The following is a 24,215-nucleotide window of genomic DNA, read 5'->3' on the forward strand; positions in this document are numbered from 1 at the left end:
GCTCAGTGGTCAAGGATTTGGTGTTGCTGTGAGCTGTGGTATAGGCCGTCAGCTGCAGCTCTGATTCAACCCTTGGCCTGGGAACCTCCATGCCGCAGGTGCAGCCCTAAAAAGACACACACACACAAAAAGAATCCGACGGCAGCAGCTCAGGTTGCTGTGGAGGTGTAGCTTCAATCCTCAGCCCTGCACAGTGAGTTAAAGGGTCCAGCGTTGCTGCAGCTGTGGCATAGGTCACAGCTGCAGCTCAAACTCAATCCCTGGTCCAGGAATTTCCATATGCTTCAAGTGTGGCTGTAAAAAAGTTAGGAAACGACCGGTTCTTCCAGAGGAGGCCTTATGTGTCACCCTGAAGGGTTTCACCTTCTACCCTTGCTACCTAAAGTGTGGGCCTCAGAGAGTGGCAGTTTGTTCTTCTCAGCCTTCAAGGTGATTGTGAACTACCTGGGGAATCTTCTGCCACAATAGGTGGGACCTGGAATTTTGCATTTCTAGCAAGTTCTTTGGCAAAGCCAATGCTGCTCTTCCAAAGCCCACACTTTCAGTAGCCAGACTGTGAGGACCTGAGGAGGATGATATGTGGGGAACCGTAGGGAAACTCGTATTTGCATTTCAGGGGGGTAACCCTGCTTCCCCACCCCCCACAGGGGGGAGCTGGGAGGCTGATGAGCAGGTGGACCTGGAGGGCTTTGACACAGAAACCTTCTTTGGGATTCTGCTCAAGCAGTCTCTGTCGGTGACAACCAAACTCGGCCAGACCAAGGAGGAGGTGAGTGGAGAAGCTGGGGAAGCCAGAAGGGCCAGAAGCGAATTTGCCTCGGGGAAAGTTGGTGAGGGGACTTAGGGCTTAAAGAAACCCTCAGTGTATCCATAATGAACCAGAAAAAAAATATATCTTTTAGGACGGGAGATAGAAGATTTCAGATTAAATTTAGGACCGATTTTTTTGAGACCTAGGGACTCAGATCACTGGTGGGAATCTATCCAAGCCGCCTCAGGCATCTAAGACCCCCCCTTCCCCCCCTACCCCCCTTCTTCTCCCCTCCTCCCTTCCCCCGTCTCCTTGCCCCCCAACCCCCGCTCCTGATCCGGTGACCCATCTGGGTGAGCAAATGCAGGCCAGTAGGTGCATTTGGGAGCAAAAAGAGCTCCCAAATGCAGTAGCTCTTGGGAGCAAAAAGAGCACACCTGAAATCCAAGTTTCTAAGCTGGATCGGAGGTTCCCCAGTAGGACGATGCAAGCTGGGTCCTGCCCTCTGGGACTAGTCCTAGTGTGAGGGCACTTGGTCCTCTGGGGTCCCTCCACAAACTGGCAGCAGGGGGCGCTGCAACCACTGCCGCGAATGAGGCTGGACGCCCTCTTGCAGCTCAAAGTCCTCTGCCTCAAACTTGCGAACCAAGCCCAGGCCCTCCAGCAGCTGTGGGGAGCTGAGCGTCGCATCCCAGCCTCCAACGGCCAGCTTCTGGAGAGCCCCCAGGGGGAGCGGCGACAGGTTGGCTGTGTTCGCGCTTTCCATCTGGTCCCTGGGGCCACATACGGCTCTTCCTCCCTCACTGTGGGTGCCCCCACATCATCGGTTCGATCTCCAGGGCCCCGGGGGTTTTAGCCCCACCCCTTCCGCCCCCTCTGCCACTGCCGCCACGCCCACACCCAGTGCGCCACACCTCCCAGGGGGAGCGGGGTGTCCCGTCCCACGAGGCGGCTGTCCCCGGCGGCGGCGGCGGCGCCCCCTACAGGTAGGCATGGCGGGGTGATCTCTGACTCCAGGCTGCGGAGGCAGCCGCCAGGGCGGCGGAGGACGAGGCCAGGCGGAGGGGGCAACTGGCAGGCCAGTACGCAGCAAGCCTTGGTCACCAGCTGACGCTCCTTCACCAAGACCTCCGTGCAAGGCAGGAGCAGTGGGGCTCCTTCTACTCAGCGCTTGTGGCAGCTCAGCGGCTGCTGCAGGCACACTGGGGCTCCCAGCTGCAGTTCCCCCAGACTGTGCAGAAGCCAGAAGGGTGTGTACCTGGTGAATCCGAGTTAGGCTGAGTGAGACCTGGGGGGGAGGGGGGGCGCGAGTGTGGCCACACGAAAATGTCCTTCTCCCATCCCTAGTTGCTCCTCTCTAGTGGGTCCTTCCCCACCCCCAGGCCATCGTACCCCTTCAGAGAAGTCCCTCAGCTGGATGCTGTGCTGGACCGCTTGTCCCAGGCTGTGGTGCAGGAGGGCCACCGCCTGAAGGCCTGGGGCGTCCTGGGCTCTGGCACTGGGGCCAAGCTGCTGCAGCCAGGTGAGCCTCAGCCAGGGCCACACCCCACACCACCCACCCCACCGCCGTCCACCCCCCACCCCACCCCCGCCGCCGAAACCTGGCCCTGTACGCAGTCCCACCCCTAAGACACCTGCAGGGGAGGAAGGGAGGAGGAAGGCTAAACAAGTGGAAACCCCCAAGGCTGGGAGGGGCTTCCTGTGCAGCGTCCTGGGCAAACCGTCTGCGTTACAGAAGAGGGGGCTTCAGAAATGGGAAGAGCAGAGGAGGAAACAAACAAAATCACCACAAAGTTTAGCTTACACAGAGGGGAGCACTTCCGGAGGGCAAAGGCCTGACGGACAAGGGCAAGAGGCCCGATTTGGAAAATGCTGGACTTGCCAGGAAAGGAAAGTGGGAGGAGAAGGCTCTCCTTGGAGACCCTGTGGGTATGGTCTGCTGGGTTTTAGAAGCACCCCAGCTGGTCTGGTCGCCACCATTTCCCAAGGCCTTTTTTTTTTTTTTTTTTTAACTTTTAAATGATTGTCAGTGCAGTAGCAGTATGCCAAGTAGTAACATGTAACATGTTCTTCAATTCTATCATCTAACGCTTTTGACTAAGAGAAACTAAAAGCAGCCCAAATAATTATTTTTTTCTTTTCTGTTGTTTTCTTTTTTGCTTTTTGTTTTTTAGGGCTGCACCTGTGGCATATGGAGGTTCCCAGGCTAGGGGTCGAATCAGAGTTATAGCTGCCAGCCTACGCCACAGCAACACAGGATCCAAGCTGCATCTGCAACCTACACCACAGTTCACAGCAATGCCAGATCCTTAACCCATTGAGCGAGGTCAGGGATCGAGCCCACAACCTCACCGTTCCTAGTCAGATTCATTTCTGCTGCACAGTGATGGGAACTCCCCAAATAATTATACTAGTATCCATTGTTCCAGTTGCAGCCAACTGGATAATGATGTCAGGATCATGTCCTGAATGTGGAGTCCTGACCTAGACTCAGCAAAAGACAAGATCCCCTTCCCTTGGGGAACACCTGCTACGCCCCATGCCGGGTGTCCTTGGGTATGGGGTTCTCGCCAACACCTTGGGGTCACCGGCCAAGGGAGCCCCTAACTTGCCAGATGGCCTCAGATCCAGGCTTAGTAGGTGTTTGCTCTCCTGCAGCCTCAACAAGCCCTTCAGGGGGCCTTGAAGATGTCCATGTGAATCCTGTCACCAAGTTGGTGGTTCCTGGCCCCAACTGTGCAATGTTGCCAGCCAGCGGCTGCACCGGGCCCATACCTCCGGGCTACTTCATCCACCCTGACACTGGGCGGGTGCTGCCTGAGGCTGGAAATCTGGGCTACGATCTGCAGGAAGCTACCCTGGTGCCTACCACTGACTCCAGTTCTGGTGAGACTCTGACCACTGAGTAGCCCCCACCCAGCGCAGGGCTCCCTGGGGAACGAACGCCTGGGGGAAGCAGGGCTCTCCTTGGACAGTGGGGCTTGGTGATGAGCAGAGCGGTAAAGGCCTCTCCCCCTTCCTCACTGTACATCCTTGCTTTGGAGGCATCTTGCTGGACAGCGCTGCTAGGGGAAGAAAGCCCTGCCCGAGCAGCTCTCATTCCTGCCCTGCTCCCAGGGAGGGAAGCGGCCATGCCCAGGGGTGTCAGCGCCTCCCTGGCTCTCTGTTCAGGTGACGTCCGAACATCAGAAGCTGCCATCCTCCCCTATGTGCCCTTCCCAACCTGTCCTGCCACGGGCTCCCCTCCGGCCACCTGCCTGCCTGTCCTGCAGCCAAGAAGAACGTCACAGCTGGGGGCTCTCATGACAGACCCCATCACTGGCCTGGAGGTGCCCGTGCTGGCTGTGACTCTGCACCCACACACGAGGCAGTGGCTCACCCTCGGGGGGACATACCGCAACCCCCTCACCCAGACCGTGACCCCTCTAGAGTTGGGGGGCCCCTGGAGGATCCAGTCACAGGAAGCATCTCGCCAATCCTGGGAGTCGGGCTGGATGAAAATACAGGTCTCCCAGCTGTGCTCAGTGTCACCCTTCCGCCCTCTCCTCCCTTTCTCTCAGCCCCCAGACCCCTTCGCATTCTGGTCCAAGCTGCAAACTCCACCCCAAGGCCATCTCCCCCCACCCCCTCGTCCTGACTCTGCCTCGCACCCCCGCCTTTCCTCCCCTTCCCAGCTTCCCTCACTCAACCTTCACCATCTTCAGCACAGGGGCCCCCAACACCCGAGGAGAAAGAGAACTGAGCTGCTTCTGCAGTAAAAGTACATGTAGATGTTTCAAACCTAGAAGGGCATTCCTCCTCCCACCACCCCCATGTTCTATCCGCCCCCCCGCCCCAAACTCTGCACGCCCCCCATGACCTCCACCCCCGCCTGTCCCGGGCCCTGGTTCTCTCTCGTCTGTCCATGTCCCTTCCCACCTCATGGTCTTGGGTCCCTGTTTCCAGGTCAGGTGCTGGCCCTGGGAGGGCTGCGAGATGCCTCAGGGAACCTCATGCTGCCTGGGGACCACTTTGTGGAGCCGCTGAGCGGAAACACCGTCCGGCTCCAGGGAGCTTCCCAACAGGAGGGCCGGACGGTGCCCCATGCGGGCGGCACACAGGCCCTGCTGGATGCCAATGTGCTGGTGGCCCAGAAGCGTGTGATTACAGTACTCCGCAGGTCCCAGGAGAGGCCAAGGTTGAGGAGACAGGGGCTTCTGGAGGCTGCAATCAAGGACATGAGACAGGCGCTGACCTTGAGTCTGCACCACGCCCTGCAGCAGGCTCGGAGGCTGCAGAGACAGCAGGAGGCAGCAGAGAGCATCCAGGCTGGCAGCAGCAGGATAGGTATGTGTTGACCTGGCCTGTGGGCTTCCAGGCCCTGAAATCCCAGACCCAGAATGACCTCAGTATCCCTCAGCCCTTAAACTCAGAGACAGGACTGCAGCCCCACTGGCCAGGCACACATGTGACCCAGGGAAGAGAGAAGGAACTCAGTGATCTCAGGCCCCAAGCTCATGCATGCTTGGCTTTTCATCTCTGTCTATTCATCTCTTGGCAATTCCACGGGATCTCACAGGATGTTTTTTTGTTTTGGTTTGGTTTGGGTTTTGGGTTTTTTGTTTTGTTTTGTTTTTTGTCTTTTTAGAGCCTCACCCACAGCATATGGAGGTTCCCAGGCTAAGGGTCCAATCAAAGCTATAGCTGCTGGCCTACACCACACAGTCAGAGCAATGCAGGATCCAGGCCGCGTCTGAGACCTGCACCACAGCTCATGGCAACACCAGATTTTTAACCCACTGAGTGAGGACAGGGATCGAACCTGCAACCTCATGGTTCCTAGTCAGATTCGTTTCCACTGTGCCACAATGGGAACTCCTCTTTTTTTTTTTTTTTTTTTTTTTTTTTTTTTTTTTTTTTTTTAATGCTTGATGTTTGTAAAGTGTATATTCTCTTGCAATTTCATAGGATCCCCAAACACCATAAGCTGTCATGACACTCATTTTATATTGTGGACTCTGAAGTGGAGGGAGTTAAGAGACTCACCCACCAGGGTTGCAGAGGTGGTGAGCTGCAGAACCATGCCTAAAGTCTCTTGGGACCTCAATCCCCTCGTCACTTTTCTTTCTACAGCAGCCTTCAACTTCCCACTAAGAAACTCAAGAAAGGATCCCAACCCCTCTGCCTCCCCCACAGCACTGGGACAAGGGCAGGGAAAGGAAGTAGGAGTGGCATCTTCCTAGAGCTTATCTCACTCTTTCTAGAAACTTCTGCCCAGAGTGTGTCAAAGAAGAGCCAGGGTTTGGGATCAGAACTGACTTGAGTTGGAAGACCTCCCCCCCCCCGCCACCATTTATTAACTTTCCTTGGGCAATTACTAAAACTCACTCTGTCTCTCTTAGAGCATCTTTTCAGTACATACTTCAGAAATACAGCTATAGGGCCAAATAAAATATAATTTATAGGGAGTTCTGAGCTCAGATTCTGGCCCATGTAGATGCTCAAGAACATCTGTCCCTTCTCTCCCACTTTTTCAGTGTCACCTGGAAATTATTCTCAGCTTCCCAAAATTCTGGCTGTCACTTATTTCTTCCCTTGTAAATTCAAAATGCGAAGCTGGGCCCCAGGGGAAACAAATGCAGTCTTTGCGGGAAGCCTCTCTGGTCAGAGGTGTAGCCCTTTGAGCCCAAAACCCCCACTCCACCCCCAGTGTGGCGCTCAGCCCCTCTCCTCTCTGTGCTCCCTCCCCTTGTGTTAGGAATGATGTGCTACCCAGGGACAGCGCTGCAGGTCCCGGTCCTGTATGGGATGGAGATCCCAGACCCTGAGGGCTCAGGACTCATGGTGCCCGTGCTGGGCATGGCGAGTGATGGGAACTCTGGTGACACCATCCCTCTGGCAGGTTCAATGGAAGATGCCAGCGGCAAAGGTACGGGGGAATTAGGGGATTCTGAAAGCCCCAGGGAATCGGGAATGGGACAGAAAATCCTGTACAGCTTGGGAGGGGTGCCCTCCACACTCTCTGAGCCAAGATGGGGTCATTCAGACACCACCCCAGGGCTGCTGAGACCCAAAATAAAGGTGCTCAGAGATTCTAGATCCCTGGTGCCACAGGTCACTGATCTCCCTTTGAAAGGTGAGCATTTGGGGGAGTTCCCGTTGTGGCTCAGCGGTAATGAACCCGACTAGAATCTATGAGGACACAGGTTCAATCCTTGGCCTCGCTCAGTGGGTTAAGGATCCGGCGTTGCCCCGAGTTAAGGATCCCGTGTTGCTGTGGCTGTGGTGTAGACTGGCAGCTGAAGCTCTGATTCGACCCCTAGCCTGGGAACTTCAGTATGCTGCAAGTGTGGCCTTAAAAAAAAAAAAAAGAGCGACTCTCACCCTCAGGTGCTGCAGCTTCCAGGAGGCCCTCTAATCCAGCTAGGAACCCCTCAAAGAATGAGTGGGATTTGAAGGGCTCCTTTCACTCCCTCCAGCCGTGTTGCCCTCTTCCCATGACTGCCCTCCCTCTGGTTACTAAAGCCAGTGGTGGGCTTGCCACCCCACAGGTCTGGTCCCAATTGCAATTGGGGCTCAAGCCATAGATGCCTTGACTGGTGAGCCTGGTCCGGTCATCGGTGCTCAGATGGATCCCTCTGCCAGAGTGGTGGTGCCCGTTGTCCAGGTGCTGGAGGCCTTACCCCGGGAAGTGAGAGACCCTGGTCTGGTACGTAGGAGGCGTTCACTCATTTGTTTCTTCTTTCACTCAGCATTTACCTATCGGGAACCTTCTGTGTCCCAGGCACTGTATTAGATGCTGAGACACAGACAACCAGACAGGGCAGCAGGCAAGGCCAGTGAGGAGGGCAGGATACAAGCCCCAAACAGCTTAAAGTGCTTGGCTGAGGCCAAGAAAGGTGGTGACCAATCATAAAAACCAGGGGGCACTATTGAAGGATTCGAAGTCGACCTGTGGTTGATCAGATGTGCACAAGACTTTTCAAGACTTTTGGGAAATTTGGAATAATACAAAAAGAAAATCTCAAAATCCTACTACTTTTTTTTTCTCTTTTTTCTTTTTACAGCCACACCTGTAGCATACGGAGGTTCCAGGGCTAGGGGTCTAATTGGAGCTGTAGCTGTCAGCCAAAACCACAGCTCACAGCAACACCGGATCCTTAACCCACTGAGTGAGGCCAGGGATCGAACCCGCATCTTCACGGACAATATGTTGGGTTCTTAACCCACTTAGCCACAATGAGAACTACATTTTTTTAAGTATCTAAATCAAAATGTAAGCACGCCCTCCTCTCCATTCCTCTCACTCCATCTCCATCCACAACACTCCCCTGCATTTTGCTCCCCTATCCAGACACGACTCACCTCTCCTCTGGTCTCACCCTCCAAACGCAGCCACGATTAACAGGTTGGCACACCTCCTTCCAGACATTTTTATGCTTGCGTATGTGTATATATAATCAGCATTCTAGCAAGTTCTCTCTGGCAGTTGTGCAAAGGATGAATGCGAGCAGAGCCAGACTAGAGCAGGAAGCCCTGTCAGGTGGTTATGGCAGTAATTCAGCCTTTGGCAGTCCTGCATGAAAATAAAAATGATTTAGGGTCCTCCCGTGCCGTCTCAGCCTAGTTACAGTTTCAGAACAAAGAAGGATATGTTATAAAAGATTCTCATTAGAAATGAAGACATTAAATTCCAGCCTCCCCTCACCCGTGCGCAGGTTGAGTAGGAAGGTGTGGTGTGAGGATCTGAGGACAGATTCCCGCTGCCATGTGCCCACTCCCGTGGCCTCCCAGGAGCATGGTGGGCAGGGGACAGGTGACCTGGGAGGGCCCAGATGTCAGAAAAAGGGAGGGAGGGCCTGAGAGCTTGCAGAAGGTGCATGGAGGTGAATTTTCCTTCTCCCACCACATCAGCTGCCTCACCAAGCTTTGTCTCGGAGGCCCATGGGGGAGACCCGTGTCTGGAGGGGCTCTGGAGGTCTTCAGGCAGACCCCAGGCTGTGAGGACAAAATGTGAGCCCTAAACAAGCTGACATTACAGCTGGACACCCTGGAGAAGGAGCTGAAGGCCCGGGAGCAGTACTGGTGCCACCAGGAACATGAAGAGGCGTGGTTGGTGGAACATCTGGTGGCCCTGAGCCAGGAGCTGTTGTCCACACCAGGCAAAGCTTCCAAGCAGCAGGTGAGGCCCAGAGGCCCCGCCCCCGGCCCCTCCCACCCGTCTGCCCAGACCAAGCAGGTTTCTCCTGGAAGTGGGGAGCCCTTGCCTTCCCCCAGCCACGGGAATGGAATCCATCTCAGGGCAGACAGAGCCCCAGGCTTCCCCAGCTCCAGGCCCAGACTTCGGTACCCCCGAGTGTCTGGCAGGATGGAGGGGGCGGAGGAGCAGGCCCTGCCCAGAGGTCCTGCCTTCCCCTCGAAGGCCCACCCCTCTGCACTCCATCCCATAGCTCAGAGCTGCACAGGAGGCCTGCGAGGCCCTGGAGTCCTGCTGCCTGCGGGAGATGCAGAGGAGAGCCGGAGCCCTGAGCAGCCTGAGCAGCCCAGAGCGTGGCCTGCTCTCTCAAGGTGTGGTAGCATCCCCAGGCCCAGGTCCCCAGAGCACATGCTCCTAGGCCTCCTCGGCCTCCAGCTAGGCCCTGGCTCTGAATTGGCAGGTTCCCCTGGCTCCAATAAACCACTGTGTCTTTCCGTGGCCTCCCTGATCCCGAGGTGGCACTGCCCTGTGGTCCTTTCCTCTGCCCCTGCAGCAGACAGAGAGGAGTGGGAACAGGAGGCGCAGGTGATGCTGGGCATGCAGAAGGTCCTGCAGAGTCTAGGGCGGGTGGCAGAAAAACTCAGGCACGCAGCGGGCTGGCTGTGGGGCCAGGAGGAGGAGATGCGGCTACAATGGAGCAGGAATCAGAGCCCACAGGTCTGGAGCCGTGCCAGGAAGGTGAGGCTCAGAGGCTGACAAGGGAACCCATGTTTTTGGACGTGACTCTTCAGGACAATGTAATATTCAGGGATGGGTGGGCTCAAGGAGCAGCGGGTGGGCTGGGAGTGGAGAGGAGGAAGAGGAAGAGTCTCCATTCTACTTGGGGCATTTCATTCCCTGTGTCCTAGATGGCTCAGCATCTCTCCGAGGAGTTTCAGGAAGTGGTGAGGGAGAGACAGAGCTTCCTGGACAGGGCCCTGGGTCAGCTGCAGTACCAACGGGAGCTCAGCCGTCTCCACCTCTTGCACACCCAGGTACTGACCTCTGCACGTGGGGCATTGCGGGCTGGGGGAGGGTGTCAGAGAGAAGCTCCCAAAGCAGCCACAGGGATGCATGGGAACTAAGCACAGAACTCTTTCATCCTAGATCGTGGCCTCAGGAACCCCGTGTGTTTGGAGAATTACCCTGGAGGCAGGTTTACGGAATAATCAGCATGCCTCCCAGGGACCAGGCTGCAGCCTGCCCGCTGTTGATTCCCTTCCTGAGGAGCCTCACTGCAGCATTAGTGGGAGCCCAAGGCCATGGCCTAGGATTGGAGGATGAGGGCCCAGGAACAGGTAAGACTGCTCCAGCGTTCCCATCTGCTGCCAATCCTGTTCATGCTTTTCTTTTCTTTCTTTTTTTTTTTTTTTTTTTTTTTTTTGTCTTTTTAGGGTCGCACCCGCTGCATATGGAGGTTCCCAGGCTAGGGGTCTAATCAGAGCTACAGCTGCTGGCCTACACCACAGCCACAGCAATGCAGGATCCAAGCCCCGTCTGCGACCTACACCAGAGCTCATGGCAACATCAAATTTTTAACCCACTGAGTGAGGCCAGGGATCGAACCTGCATCCTCATGGATACTAGTCAGATTCATTTCCGCTGAGCCATGCCAGGAACTCCAATAAGTTCTGATACTATAATTGGAGCTTCAAGCACCATAAGACTATAGGGCCATGGTAGACTCTTTAGGAAGAACATATGGGAACCCAACATATTACTTGTACATAACAAACTACTGTAATTATACACTATAGATAGTGTAATAAACTATCCCAAAATTTAGTGGCTTAAAACAACAAACATTTATTATATCACAGTTGATGTGGGTCCAGAATCTGGGTGCAGGGAGTTCCCATTGTGTCTCTGTGGGTTAAAAACCTAACATAGTATCTATGAGGATAAGGCTTCAATCCCCGGCCTTGCTCAGTGGGTTAAGAAGGATTCAGTATTGCCATGAGCTGCAGTGTAGGTCATAGATGGGCTTGGATCCTGAGTTGTTGTGGCTGTGGTGTAGGCCAACAGCTTCCACTCCAATTTGACCCCTAGCCTGGGAACTTCCATATGCCACAGATGTGGCCATTAAGAAAGAAAGAAAGAAAGAAAGAAAGAAAGAGAGAGAGAAAGAAAGAAAGAAAGAAAGAGACACAGAGAGAGAGAGAGACAGAAAGAAAGAAAGAGAGACAGAGACAGAAAGAAAGAAAGAGAAAAGAAAGAAAGAAAGAAAGAGAGAGAAAGAAAGAAAAAGAGAGAAAAGAAAAAGAAGAGAAAGAATGTGGGTGCAGTTTAGCTGGGCTTCTGACTCAGGGGCTCACACAGGCTCCATCAAGGTATCAGGCCAGGCTGCCATCATCTCAGGGTTTGACTGCAGAATCCAAGATCACCCTTGTGGCTGTTGGCAGACCTCAAATCCTCAATTCCCTGCCGTGTGAACCTCACAGGGCAGCCCACAACATGGCAACTGGCTTCCTTCAGAACAAATAAAAAGGGCAAAAAAAATGCAAATCACAGGCTTTTTGTATCCTGATCCTACCACTTTTGCCATGTTCTATTCATTGGAAGCAAATGACTAGATCCAACCCACACTCAAGAGGAAGGATTACACAAGGGCATGGAGAAACATGGGGGATCATGGGAGCCATTCAGGAGGCCACTTGTCACACTTGATGCTACATCTGGCACTTTTTGACTTTGGCCACAGTCCTGTGCCTTTACACCAACAACTACTTTCTTCTTTGTTGAGATGCAGATAATACTGGCATCACATGGCCCTCACGACTATTCTCTACCCTAAGGAAAGTAGACATCAGGTCCCAAGCCCACAAGGATGGAGCTGAACTGTAAGGACAAGTAACCTCCTTCTCCTGGTGGCCCCTGTTCAGAATTATCATGGCTGAAGTATTCAGTGGTGGAACCCCCAGGACTTAGGAGTATCAGAATCCCACCCTGGGAGTTCCCATCATGGCTCAGCGGTTAACAAACCCAACTAGCATCCATGAGGACATGGGTATGATCCCTGGCCTTGCTCAGTGGGTTAAGGATCTGGCATTGCCATGAGCTATGGTGTGGATTGCAGACCCATCTCAGATCTGGCATTGCTGTGGCTGTGGTGTAGGCCGGCAGCTACAGCTCCTATTGGACCCGAAGCCTGGGAACCTCCATATGCCATGGGTGCAGCCCTAGAAAAAAAAAAAAAGACAGAATCCCGCCCTGCCAATCAGCCCTTTCTCCCCACCCCCACCCTAAGATTCCCAAGAGATTTTTCCACATAAGGACAAACAAGTAGAAATCAAAGTCCCACTGTAACAATAACTTATCCAACTCCCCAAAGTAAATTCCTAAAGGCTATCTCCTCACTAAACATGGGATTTTACCCCAACCACATGTTACAAGGAGTTAATGGGAAAGTGAGACCCAGGGAGATAGGGAAGATAGAGAGAAAGAAGATCTTGCCCCAGAAAAGGACTCCAGATCTCTGGAATTACCACTGGGACTCCAGATTACCAAAACCCCCCTTGACATTGGAAAGAGGAGTTCTTATTGTGGCTCAGGGAGTTAAGAACCCAACATAGAGCATGTGAGGAGGGAGGTTCAATCCCTGGCCTCACTCGGTGAGTTAAAGACCTGGTGTTGCTGTGGCTTCAGTGAAGGCTGGCAGCTGCAGCTCAGCTCCGATGCAACCCCTAGCTTAGGAATTTCCATATGCCACGGGTGGGGCTGTAAAAAGAAAAGAAAAAGAAAGAAATGGGAAAGAGAGTGTAGTTGGCCTGGACTGAAGACTCAGGTGTGTTTGAACTCACCTGCAGGAAATGAGTGTGTGCTTTTGAGTCAGCCGCGATACAGGCTACTACCGGCACAGCTCTAAGGCCATCTTTGAATTCGCCTAGGAGTCAGTAAACTGTTGCCCACAGGCCAACTCCAGCTTGCCACAAAGTTTAGAATAGTTTTACATTTGTAAAAGGTCAAAAGAAGAAGACCGTTTCTATGGAGAGCTTTACAGTATCTCATGGGCTATGCGAAATCTTTGTTATGCTGTGTCCTTTAATCTTCACAACAACCCAGTATAGTAGGTACTGTGGCTCCTTTTATAGATAAGGAAACTAAAGCTTCTAAATAGGTCAAGTAAGCCGTGAAAAATCACATTGCTAAGGAGGAGTTCAGGGAATTCAATCCCAGGGAATCTCACCCCAGAGCCTGTGCTCTTAACCTGCTTCCCCACATGAAAAATTATCCAACACTATGAAGGCAGAGCCAAAAGGGAGATGCAGGCAACATTTCCCGGTGAGTTTGCAGAAAACTGTGTATCAGAGAAGCAAGGAAGGTAAGAGAATCAGCCACACTTCTACCATGATGCCTGGGACACTTGAACCCCGATTTTGACCCTTTGCTAGGATAGCCCAAAATATTTACTTTTTTGTTTTTGTTGTCTTTTTAGGGCCGTACCCACAACACATAGAAATTCCCTGGCTAGGGGTCGAATTGGAGCTCAGCTGCGGGCCTACACCACAACCATGGCAATGCAGGATCTGAGCCCCATCTGCAACCTACACTGCAGCTCACAGCAATGCTGGATCCTTAACCCACTGAGCAAGGCCAGGGATTGAACCCACATCCTCATGGATACTAGTTGGGTTCGTTACCACTGAGCCACAATGAGAACTCCTATGTCAAGTTCTTAACCCACTGAGCCACAACAGGAACTCCACACTTGACCATTTTTAATACTATTTCAACCTTCAACCTTCATTGTCTTACAATTTTATTTGATTTGGAATGCTGAAAGCAATGTTATATACATTGTCTTATTTACACCTAGTAACCCAAATTCTGATTCTGTAAGATAGTGGAATTTTTTTGTAATAGATGAGAGAACTGATGCTCAAAGAAGTTAAGTGACTTTTCCAGGGTCTTACAGATCCTGGACCAGAACTTGGGTCCTCTGACTGCTAGTTCAGCATTCTTTCCTATACCACGCTACTCACACCTTTGTGTATTGTCATCTCAAGAGGAAAAAGACAATAGAAATGTATAAAGACCTCAAGGCCCATTAGAGACAATTTTGTGGGGAAGTAAGATTAAGACAGCTAACGTTTACTGAGTGCTTACTGTGTGCCAGGCACTGTTCTGAGTATGTTCTATTTATGCTCCAACCAACCCTATGAAATAGAAGGAAATCTGTTGCCATCTTTTCTAGACGCGGATTCTGTTGTTGTAGCACCTCAGACTAGGACTCAGTTGCTTTTCCATAAAGATTGGCAGGAGGGCCTGAGCACAGTGCATGTATATGTATAGCACAAGAGGGTGGATGGGTGGGCGGGTGGGTGGGTGGATGGATACAAATACACCTTTTCCTAAGCTGAACTGCTCTTGTCGTTGTTATTGTTGTTAATGTACTACTATTGCACAGAAAAGTCAGGGAAATCTTACTGTTTTCTCTGGATCTCTGCAGCCCCCAAAAGCTCTTGGCAGGACCTCCCAAAACCTGAGATAACACAGAGGGAAGAACTAATCACTGTGCAGCCCACAGACCTATCTGCCAGGGAGTTTGTGGTTTACCAGTACGGCCTCTCCATCCTGCACCTCCTCACCCCTCAGCTTCACGTGAGTCTGGCTTCTGCCCTTGCTGTGGAGCAAAGAAGTTCAAGGTGACCAGACTTTGAGGTGGTGGATATGCCTTAGGGTGAAGCACCCAGAACAGGGACCTCTCTAGGTCTCTCCTTTTAAGGAATCATTTCACCAATTTAAAGTCTAATCTTTCAAGATGGGATAATTAGTAGAATGAAGTAGGCCCTTTGTACATGACAGAAAATATTCTATTACTTTTCATGAATTAACTCATTTAATTTTCACAAAAACCTGATGGCCTAGATGCTGTTTTGTTCTTATTTTAAGATGAAGAGGGAAGACACAGAGTAGTTGAGTAAACTTACCCAAGAACACACCACCAAAAGGGTAGATCCAGGTTAGAATCCAGGCATCGTAGCCTGAGAGCCCCCAGGCCTGACTGCCACGTTACCTTTGTTGAGAAAAGTGATAAATTAACACTTGCAGTTGGCATGAATTTCAAACCCTGAGTTAATACCCTCTCCACTTGCCTGTAGTTTGTATTGAATCCATGTATCCTGTTACAATTTAAATTGATGTTCCCATGCATTTACTTGGTTGGTGCTGTGTAACTGGGCTTCATGGGAACTTTTTTAGCAAGAGGATGGGTTTGGAGTTTGGTTTTGCTTTTGATTCTTTTCAGGCTCCAGAAATCACCCTGCAGATTGCGTCTCATCTTCCTGCTGTGGAAGCCTCAGACAATCCCTTCCAAGGTTCCTTCTTCTATCAGGTGCTTCAAATCCCCAGTCCCGATGTGGGTTTGTAGAATTCTAGGGTCTAGTAAGGAGAGACAGAAGCAAAAGGAACAAATGCCATAAAATGTTTTTCTGCCTCAAGCCCTCACATATTTTATTCCCTCTGGGTAATCAGTCGTTGAGCCAAGACATAATAAATGTCCCCATGTAAGAGCTTTCTCTAATTAGTGAAATGACTGTGTCCTGGCTCGTGCCCAGAGAATCATAATGGCTTTGTGCCCATCAGTGAATCTCTGTCATTATCAAAGCTGGTGGTTCCAGACTGGTGTTTCCCGAAAGAGTCATGGTTCCAGCTCAGGAAATCCTGTACAGTCAGCATCTTTCTGCAGAGAGGGGTCTAATTGTTCCTGTCCTGGCAGTTTCTCAAATACATAGAGTAGCAAGGTCTTGGTGGGACTCTCTGCTGGTGTACATGGACCTGAAACACTATGACAATACCTTGGTAAGCAGTGATTATGAGAGAGGAACTACTAACCAATGTTAGAAGACTAGGAGATGGCTTAAACCTGACTAGTAGGTTGGTAGCCCATCGAAAAAGACCAAAAATTACTCATATATATTCTCCAGACATTCTTTCACTTGATCCTCAAAGCAGCCTATGAAGTGGGCTAGAATTTAATCCCATTTTACTGCTGGGGAAGCAAACTCGGGATTCCTTGAGTGCTGTATGCCAGGCACTTGGCCATATGCCTGACATGCATTATCTCATTTATAACTTAGAGCAGCCCGACCCCAAGAAGTGGGTACCTTCGCTGTTTCCATTTTAGGAAACTGAGGACCAGAGGGGCCAAGTCACTGGCTCCAGATCACAGCATATCAAGAGCTGAAACTCAAGTCCAGGTGTATTTGACACCAACCTCATTTTTGAGCCAGTAGTCTGTGCTGCCACCTACGACAGATTCCAGAAACTGATCTCAGACTGTCTGATTCCCAGTTACCCAAGGCTTTCCCATGCCAACCAATTGCCTCTTAAGAGAATGAACAAGGAGTTATTTCAAATCAATTAGGCAAGACAGGAGATTTGAGAAGCTGATTACAGTAAAGGCATGAAAGACAAAGGAAGACTGAGAGCCCTCTAAGGCAGTGCTTCTCAAACGGTGGTCCTTGGACCTCCTGCATCAACAACCGGGCAGGGGCACGGGGGTGGTAAAAATGGAACTGGCCCTTAGAGCCAGAAATTCTGGGATGGGCCCCAAGAATAGAATCACTTCCACTTGATTCATGTGATTCTCATTCGCACTAAAGTTTGGGAATTAATGAGTAAGGAAATAGTAATTGAAGAACATCGACAAAAAAATTAAAAAAAAAAAAAAACAGATACATGCCTAGTTTTTCTCTACATTTCCAATAGTTTATTCTCTGTAAGCCAGGGGTAGCAAAAACTGGGGAGACAGTGGAGAAAATGATTTATTCGGAGAGCTGAACTGAAACAAAAGTGTTTCCTTTGACATCGGCATCTTCCCTTCAGTAAATTTCCATTAAGCCCAGGGAATCTGCCTTTATGATTCCAGAAGTTGTTTTAGATCATAGAAAACTAGAAAAAGAAGAGAGGCAGTGGAAACGTTCCCTAAGGTTGACATCTCCGTGTTTGGGTATTTTCTCCACCCAGCATGCTGAGAACACGCTGTTTGTTGCGAGAGAGTGTTTGGCATCAGTGGGAAGCTTCGTTCTGCTGTTGATCCACTGCCTGGCCCACATCGCAGCCAAGGACCTCCACCAGGACTCCAGCCCTGCCTTTCTGAGGTCATTTTACAAGGTATTTGTAATGTGCACGGGGCTTTTTGCTTCTGCTAACTGCAATCTTGTGTCTCAAGGTTGTTCCTCCTTAAAACTATGCAAACATTTCAGACCCCAAACAATCCTTGCTAAGTAAGTACCTTACTTCTTGCCAGCTCCAAGTATAATTTTTCTGTGCCTCACTCCCCATTCCCCAGCAGAGTAAATGCCATCAGCATTGCAACAGTTCAAATCTACTTCAGTCCCACTGTGGCCTTTGGGTCCTTAGAGCCTGGCCAAGATTTTCCCCATCAAATTTCCCATGGCAGCATAGGACAAATGCACCTCTCTAAAAATTCTAGAGGAGTTCCCATCGTGGCGCAGTGGTTAACGAATCTGACTAGGAACCATGAGGTTGCGGGTTCGATCCTGGCCCTTGCTCAGTGGGTTAAGGATCCGGCGTCGCCGTGAACTATGGTGTAGGTCGCAGACATGGCTCCAATCCCACATTGCGATGGCTCTGGTGTAGGCCAGTGGCTATGGCTCCGATTCGACCCCCAGGCTGGGAACCTCCATGTGCCGCAGGAGTGGCCCTAGAAAAGGCAAAAAGACAAATAAAATAAAATAAAATAAAATAAAATAAAATAAAATAAAATAAAATAAAATAAAATAATAAAATTAAATTAAATTAAATTAAAATAAAATAAAATAAAAATTCTAGAGAGAAGTGGTTTTTCTGTGAGAACAGCGTCCTGGCTTTCTGTGGATATCTCATGGTCAACACTAAAAACCTCACAAGAATAACAAGTGATGACAGTAACCCATGGTGAGAGCCAGTAAAGATGATAACCCATGGTGAGAGCCCCATTTTTCTTTCAACTGTGATTTTAAAGCCTAAATAGCAGTTGCCGAGAAACCATTATTGACCTGCCTGCTTCACCTTTTCCTTGACCAGGGGTTGAAGGCCTATTTCAGGGAGGCCTTCGCCATCACTCTGCGCATGTCAGCAGTTTCCTGGGACAGTAAACTTGACCAGAGCATCAGTGCTGTTCTGCTGGAAGAGCAGCCCATCTCTGAAAGAGGAAGAGATCTTCTCTCTAAACTCATTGAAAGGAAGCATGAGTCTCACTTGGAGCCAGAGTCATCAGAGGAGGTAACCGATGCCGTGGTGCAGGTTTGATCCCTGGCCCGGGACCTTCCACAGGCAAAAAATAAATAAATAAAAAAGAGGGCAGCACAAATTGGAATTCCCTGGCGGCCTAGCAGGTTAAGGACTCAGCATTGTCACGGCTGTGGCTCTGGTTACTGCTGTGGCAAGGGTTTGATCCTTGGCCGGGGTACTTCTGGGAGCCACCACTGGTGTGGCCAAAACAAAAAAAAAGAGGTCACTGACTTTACCTTGTGCAGAACGTGGTTTTGATTAAAATTGACTCCCTTGCACAGTTAATGCCTCGGTGTGTATATGACCTATTCAGATATTTCTGGCCTCCCTAGGTGGTACAAGCCTTGACACTCAGGCTGCTTCTCAAACCACATATGAGAATATTTTAAAAATCCTATAATCTACAGGGCAGACAGTGAGGACCTGGCTTGTAGGGATTGCGAATAGAGCTCCACGGTTAACTTAATTCATGTCCCACTAACATATTATCAATAAGTAAGCAGAATTCCCTCTATAAAACTCACTGTGACTTAGAGACTAAATTTAGATGCTCAAGTGGTAGCCTATCTACCCAAACTTACTGTGTGCTGTTTTCTGTACAAGTTTGATGATAGCATTCTTAATACTGTGGTGTTTAAAGCACTTTTATAGGAATATTATGAAATTCTTAATAACTTTATAGTGGCACAGTGGGTTAAGAATCCAACTGCAACAGCCCAGGTCACTGCAGAGGCATGGGTTCAATCCCTAGCCGAGTACAGCGGGTTAAAGGATCTGAGATTGCTGCAGCTGCAGTGCAGATCACAGCCACAACTCATATTCAATCCCTGGCCCAGGAACTTCCATTTGTCATGAGTGCAGCCTAAAAAATAAAAAAAAAGAAGAAAAATATCATCTCAGCTTTTTAACTATTAAAATATAAAATTTAAACCTATGATCCTAAAAATACCATATTCTATTAAAGGTCAATTCATTCTTGAGTTATCATCAAGAACATATCTTCTTTGCATTAAGTTTATAAAACTTCATAAATTCCAGGTTGTGTGTGTATGTGTGTGTTCATCTCATTTGATCCACTCAGCAATCCTTCAAAATACGTAGCATACATAATTTTAGTCATATTTTGTATCTAAGGGGAGATGAAGCAATTTGACCCAAATCGTACAGCTCTTTGTAGTGGTGGATCTGAGACTTGAGTCTAGATGACCTGACTCCTAAGGAAATAGTCCATACCCATCTCTCTGTAATCAAATCTCCATTAGGTACTGAGTCAGATGTATTTTGTAGCTGTCGATGGTGTGGGTGACATTGGGTATCCAGATCACAGAATTGTTACACTCCAGCTCCTACAAATCTCGGAGAATGGTCAACTCTTAGTCCTCACCGAACAGCAGCATTTGACCCACCTGATCATTTTCTCCTCCTTGAGCCACCTTTACTCGCTTCCTCTGGTTTTCCTCTCTGACTGTTCCTCCTCCACCTCCTTTGCTGATCCCTCCTCTTCTCCCTGACCTCTGAATGTCAGAGGGACAGGATTCCCTCCTGTCCTCTTCTCTTCTCTATTCCTTCCCCTTGGGGATCCCACCCAATCGTCTGGCTTTCAATGACATCTGTATGTCAGCAACTCTCAAATTTTCATCTCCAGCCGCAGCCCAATTCTCTAACTCAAATCTTATATTCAGCTGCTTACTAGCTGTCTCCACTTGGATGTCTAATAAGTGTCTCAAACTCAGCAAGCCCTTAACCAATCTTCTTTCCAAACCTGCTCCACTTGAAACCTTCCCCATCTCCATTGATGGCAACTGTAATTTTCCGATTTTTCAGGCCAAAGTCTTCCTTAAAACCTCTCTGTGTGTTACATACATCCCTCAACCAATCCATCAGGAAATTCTTCAGAAACTTCTTTCATGGCTCCTTCATAAACTCTACCTTCAAATATATCCATAATTGACCATTTGTTATCACCTGTGCTGCCACCCGCCTGGTTCAAGGCATCTCTTGTCTGGGCTAGTCTCCAACTTCCTAACCACTCTCCTGAGTCCCAGCTTGCCTCTCTTTAGCCTGTTCTCAGCGCAGCACCACAGTCATCCTTTGAAAAAGCATCAGGACTGCTCCAAGTCCTGCTATGCTCCTCATTTCACAGGCGTAAAAGCCAAAGAAGCCAAGGCCCCCTGTGTCTCATCCCTCATCTGCCACTCTTGCCCTCATTCACTCACCTCCAACCACACTTCCCTCCCTGCTGTTCTTCAGACACGCCAGGGACACATCCTTCTTAAGGGTTCCCTCTGGCTGCCACGCTCCTTCCTCTAAGGCAGTAATTCTCAACCAGGAACAGTTCTGTCCCCAACAGGACGTTTGGCAATGTCTAGAGACACTTTTGATTGTCTGACTCAGAGGAGGGAGGTGCTACTGTCAACCAGGTGGTAGAGGCCAGGGATGGCGCTAAACATCCTACAATGCATAGGACAGCCCCACAACAAAAGAGCAGCCATCCCCAAATGTCAGTAGTGCTGAGGTTGAGAACCCTGGTCTATGCCTGGTTCCCTTCACGTCTGTTCACGTGTCACCTTCTCAAAGACCGGCCTGACCAGCCAGCCAGTCTTCATCTGCAAGCCTCTTTACCTAGTTGATTGGCTTTTCCTTACTCTGCTCTTCTTGTCTTTGCCCTGCATTATGTCTTCATGTACTTGACTTTTGCTTACAACTTTTCTTGCTACACTAGAATGTAAGCTCCATGAGGGCAGAGCTGTTGGCCTGTTTTGCTTTTCCTGAGGTAGCCCATGTGCCAGGCTCAGAGCAGGCTTTCAGTGTATTTATTATGCAAATGAATAGACTTATATGGACCCTGGTGCTGTGTACTGGGACATTCCAACCTGCAAGTGCTAACTAGAAGGCAAATAATAGTAAACATTATACACTTGCTATGCGCCCGTTATTCTGCTGAGAGTTTTTCATGCATTATCTCATTTAATCTTCCCCAGGCCCTTAAAAGCTAGATGCTTCTTTTATTCCTAACTTACAGATGAGAAAACTGAGGCTTACAAGTATTCAAGCCAACTTTTCCAAGACAGATACAATTGTGGAGTTGGGATGTTCATACTCTGCCAGCCACCACCTATGAAAAGGTCTCATTTTATTTTTTACGGCCACATCTGCAGCAAAGGGAAATTCCCAGGCTAGGGGTCAAATCAGAGCTGCAGCTGCCAGCCTACACCACAACTACAGCAACAATGAATCTGAGCTGCTTCTGTGACCTACACTGAAACTTGCAGTAACGCCAGATCCTTGATCCCTAACCTCTTGAGTGAGGCCAGGGATCGAACCTGCTCCTCATGGACATTATGTTGGGTCCTTAACACTGAGCCACAAGGGGAACTCCTCATTTTGTTTTAAAAGCAAAACTGAATATACTGTATACAGTATACAGGTACTGGCTAAGAAGATTTAAGAGTACTTGAAAGACATGAGAGCAGGGGTATTAAGTATATTATCATTTTTCCTCCACACTTTCTACAGTATATTAAGAAAAACAAAGACCTTCTCCTTTTTACCAACATGGACCATTTCCTGAAAAGCATCCTCGCTGCAGAGCAACAAATTCCAAGAAAACCAAGAGATCAGCTTGGGGGTGAAGATAAGGTGAGATGCCTGTATGGTCTACTGCATGAAGATTGGATGTTGCTATATAACTTGGAAATTTTTATTGTGTGTTTTGGGCCACATGTATAGTTTAACATGTCAGCAGAACAAAGGATTGGAAATTCATGGTGGTATAAACAGGTTACATCATCAGTCACTTATTTAAAAGCTTTACCAAAAGATGGTAGATCTTAGAATTTAGTATTAATCCCACTGCCTTCAGGCAGGTCAGATATTAATCTTAGAAAGCAGGACCTGAGACTCAAGCGTGCCCCTATTCACCAGCTGGAAGAAGACAAACAGTAACTAGAACGTGGGTTCACTGAACACCAACAAATATGTTAGTTCCAAATGACCGGCACTCATGTTTTGTAATGTATAATTAGCAAAGAGAAAACTCTAAGCATCTTTAGTGTTCTGATGCAGAGCAGTGACCTAAGCATGTTGAGATCAAGATCAGAAACTAGCATCCTGGAGAAGTAACTGAGCACCAACTCCAGCCCTGGACCCCAGTCCACTTTATTTAAAGTTATCGCCAAAATCATAAGATACGAATTACTTTCATTGCTCAGATTTGTGAGATGTATCCATATTGTTGCAGGTAGTTGTAGTTTGTTGAGTCTCTTTGTTGTAAAATACTCCATTGTGCAGATACATCACAGTTCATTCATTCTTCCTATACTGATAGGCATGTGGGCATTTTCCAGCTTGGAGTTATTACAAATAGTCCTGTGCACCTAGCCAGGTATTTACTTAGGACTGGAACTTCTGGGTCTGAGAGTATGGATACGCTCAACCTTAGTATCTGCTATCAACCAGAGTTCCAAAGTGATCATATAATATATACTGCCACCAGCAGTGCCAATGTTTAATTGCCTAATTTTAATGTGTAGGAATTCTTTATTCTGAGATTATTTTTCCTCATTCTGTGGCTTTTTGGTTTTTGTTTTTTGCTTTTTAGGGCTGCACCTGTGGCATATGGAAATTCCCAGGCTACGGGTCGAATTGGAGCTACAGCTGCCAGCCTGTGCCACAGTCACAGCAATGCAAGATCTAAGCCTTGTCTACGACCTACACCACAGCTCACAGCAATGCTGGATCCTAAACCCTTAACTAAGTGAGGCCAGGAATCAAATCTGCATCCTCGAGGATCCTAGTCAGGTTTGTGCTAATCACTGAGCCATGATGGGAACTCCTGTGGATTGTCTTTTTGACTGAAGTATACTTGATTTACACGGTTAGGTTAGTTTCAGGTGCACAGCACAGTGTTGTTTTGTCAGGTTCTTTCCCCCCATAAGTTATTACAAAATATTGAGTGTAGCTCCCTTTGCTTTGTTGATTATCTATTTTATATATAGTGGTATGTTAATGTAGATGGCCTTTTTATAGAAATAACTACATTTCTTTTTGTTTTATTTATAGATCTAGAAAGAAAAATGGACTCATTTCAATCTGCATTATTAAAAGTTAAGTATATCAATGAAGCTGATAAGAGAATTATTTGAAAATATCTATGAGATTCACATATAAATCAGATAAATGTATACTATAATTTGGGATATATAATATAATGAACTAATAGGAGAAAAACATGCTGACATTTTCACTGTGACTAGAAGATTAGACCACATATAATATTCATTTAAAGATATTGACTGAACCTCTTTCTGTAAATGTAAAATTCTAGAAAAATAATCTATCAGGCTGTCTAATTTATCTAAAATTGTTTTGCTACCAAGTCACACAAAAGAGGATGGATATATTTACAAAATACTTGGAGATCTGGAATGAGAATATATGAAATATAGGCCCTATGGCACATACAGAATTCACTTTGGAGGCCCTGGTTGGAACATTTCAAAGAGGCAGTTATCTGAAACTGAAGTTTCAGGGTGGATTTGAACACTAAGAGAAATACAACCACCACATGGATTCAGTGTGAGCTAAAAAAAAAAAAAAAAAAAAAAAAAATTAATACTGCAAATTTCAGATCACGAACCCACGGTCTGCAATTAAAGCTGTTTCTCAGATGGATACTTTTCATTATTGCCCTTCAAGATGAGTAACAGAAGGGTTTTTTAATGTAAAAACTGTTACTGAGTCTCCCAAGCAATGCAAGGAAGGCAGACAAGACTTAAAACTTGAATTTAAATATTATAGTGGTGGATAAATGATAATGAAGTATTTAATTCAGTGACCATCTCGTATTCAACATTTTCAGTCCTGCAGGTCTTTGTCCTCGTTAAAACATGTTCATGTGTGGCTGAGGATTTACCTCTAAATCCAATCAAAATACTAATGGTCTCACAGACATAGAAAACAAACTTATAGTTACCAGAGAGGAAAGGGGATGAGGAATAAATTGGAAATTTG

At 48.5% G+C, this 24,215-nt stretch overlaps 1 protein-coding gene across 2 annotated transcripts; it reads left to right on the top strand.

The window, feature by feature from the left end:
- On the top strand, nt 240-23,813 carry LOC110255430. Of its 2 annotated transcripts, XM_021062764.1 has the most exons (19): nt 240-769; nt 1,368-1,493; nt 1,769-2,001; nt 2,134-2,273; nt 3,410-3,637; nt 4,697-5,077; nt 6,489-6,659; nt 7,282-7,439; nt 8,772-8,912; nt 9,181-9,298; nt 9,481-9,665; nt 9,836-9,961; nt 10,074-10,264; nt 14,416-14,567; nt 15,214-15,300; nt 16,935-17,081; nt 17,997-18,194; nt 21,720-21,842; nt 23,265-23,813. In XM_021062764.1, the coding sequence occupies exons 1-13, from the start codon at nt 578-580 to the stop codon at nt 10,248-10,250; spliced, it is 2,376 nt and encodes a 791-aa protein (XP_020918423.1). In that variant the 5' UTR covers nt 240-577; the 3' UTR covers nt 10,251-10,264; nt 14,416-14,567; nt 15,214-15,300; nt 16,935-17,081; nt 17,997-18,194; nt 21,720-21,842; nt 23,265-23,813. The 2 variants fall into 2 exon arrangements, with proteins under 2 accessions (XP_020918423.1, XP_020918424.1); XM_021062765.1 differs by lacking the exons at nt 9,181-9,298; nt 9,836-9,961; nt 10,074-10,264; ... (4 more) ...; nt 21,720-21,842; nt 23,265-23,813 and having other exon boundaries at nt 9,481-9,631.

The sequence above is a fragment of the Sus scrofa genome, chromosome 9 (assembly GCF_000003025.6).
Source record: "Sus scrofa isolate TJ Tabasco breed Duroc chromosome 9, Sscrofa11.1, whole genome shotgun sequence".
Classification (NCBI taxonomy): Eukaryota; Metazoa; Chordata; class Mammalia; order Artiodactyla; family Suidae; genus Sus; species Sus scrofa.

Bases quoted from the DNA above. Each gene is read 5' to 3' on its own strand.
- LOC110255430 (XM_021062764.1), top strand. From the start codon at position 578: ATGTGGGGAACCGTAGGGAAACTCGTATTTGCATTTCAGGGGGGTAAC. The intron at 1,494-1,768 runs GTTGGCTGTGTT...CTCTGACTCCAG, and splicing joins CCCAGGGGGAGCGGCGACAG to GCTGCGGAGGCAGCCGCCAG. The intron at 6,660-7,281 runs GTACGGGGGAAT...GCCACCCCACAG, and splicing joins GGAAGATGCCAGCGGCAAAG to GTCTGGTCCCAATTGCAATT.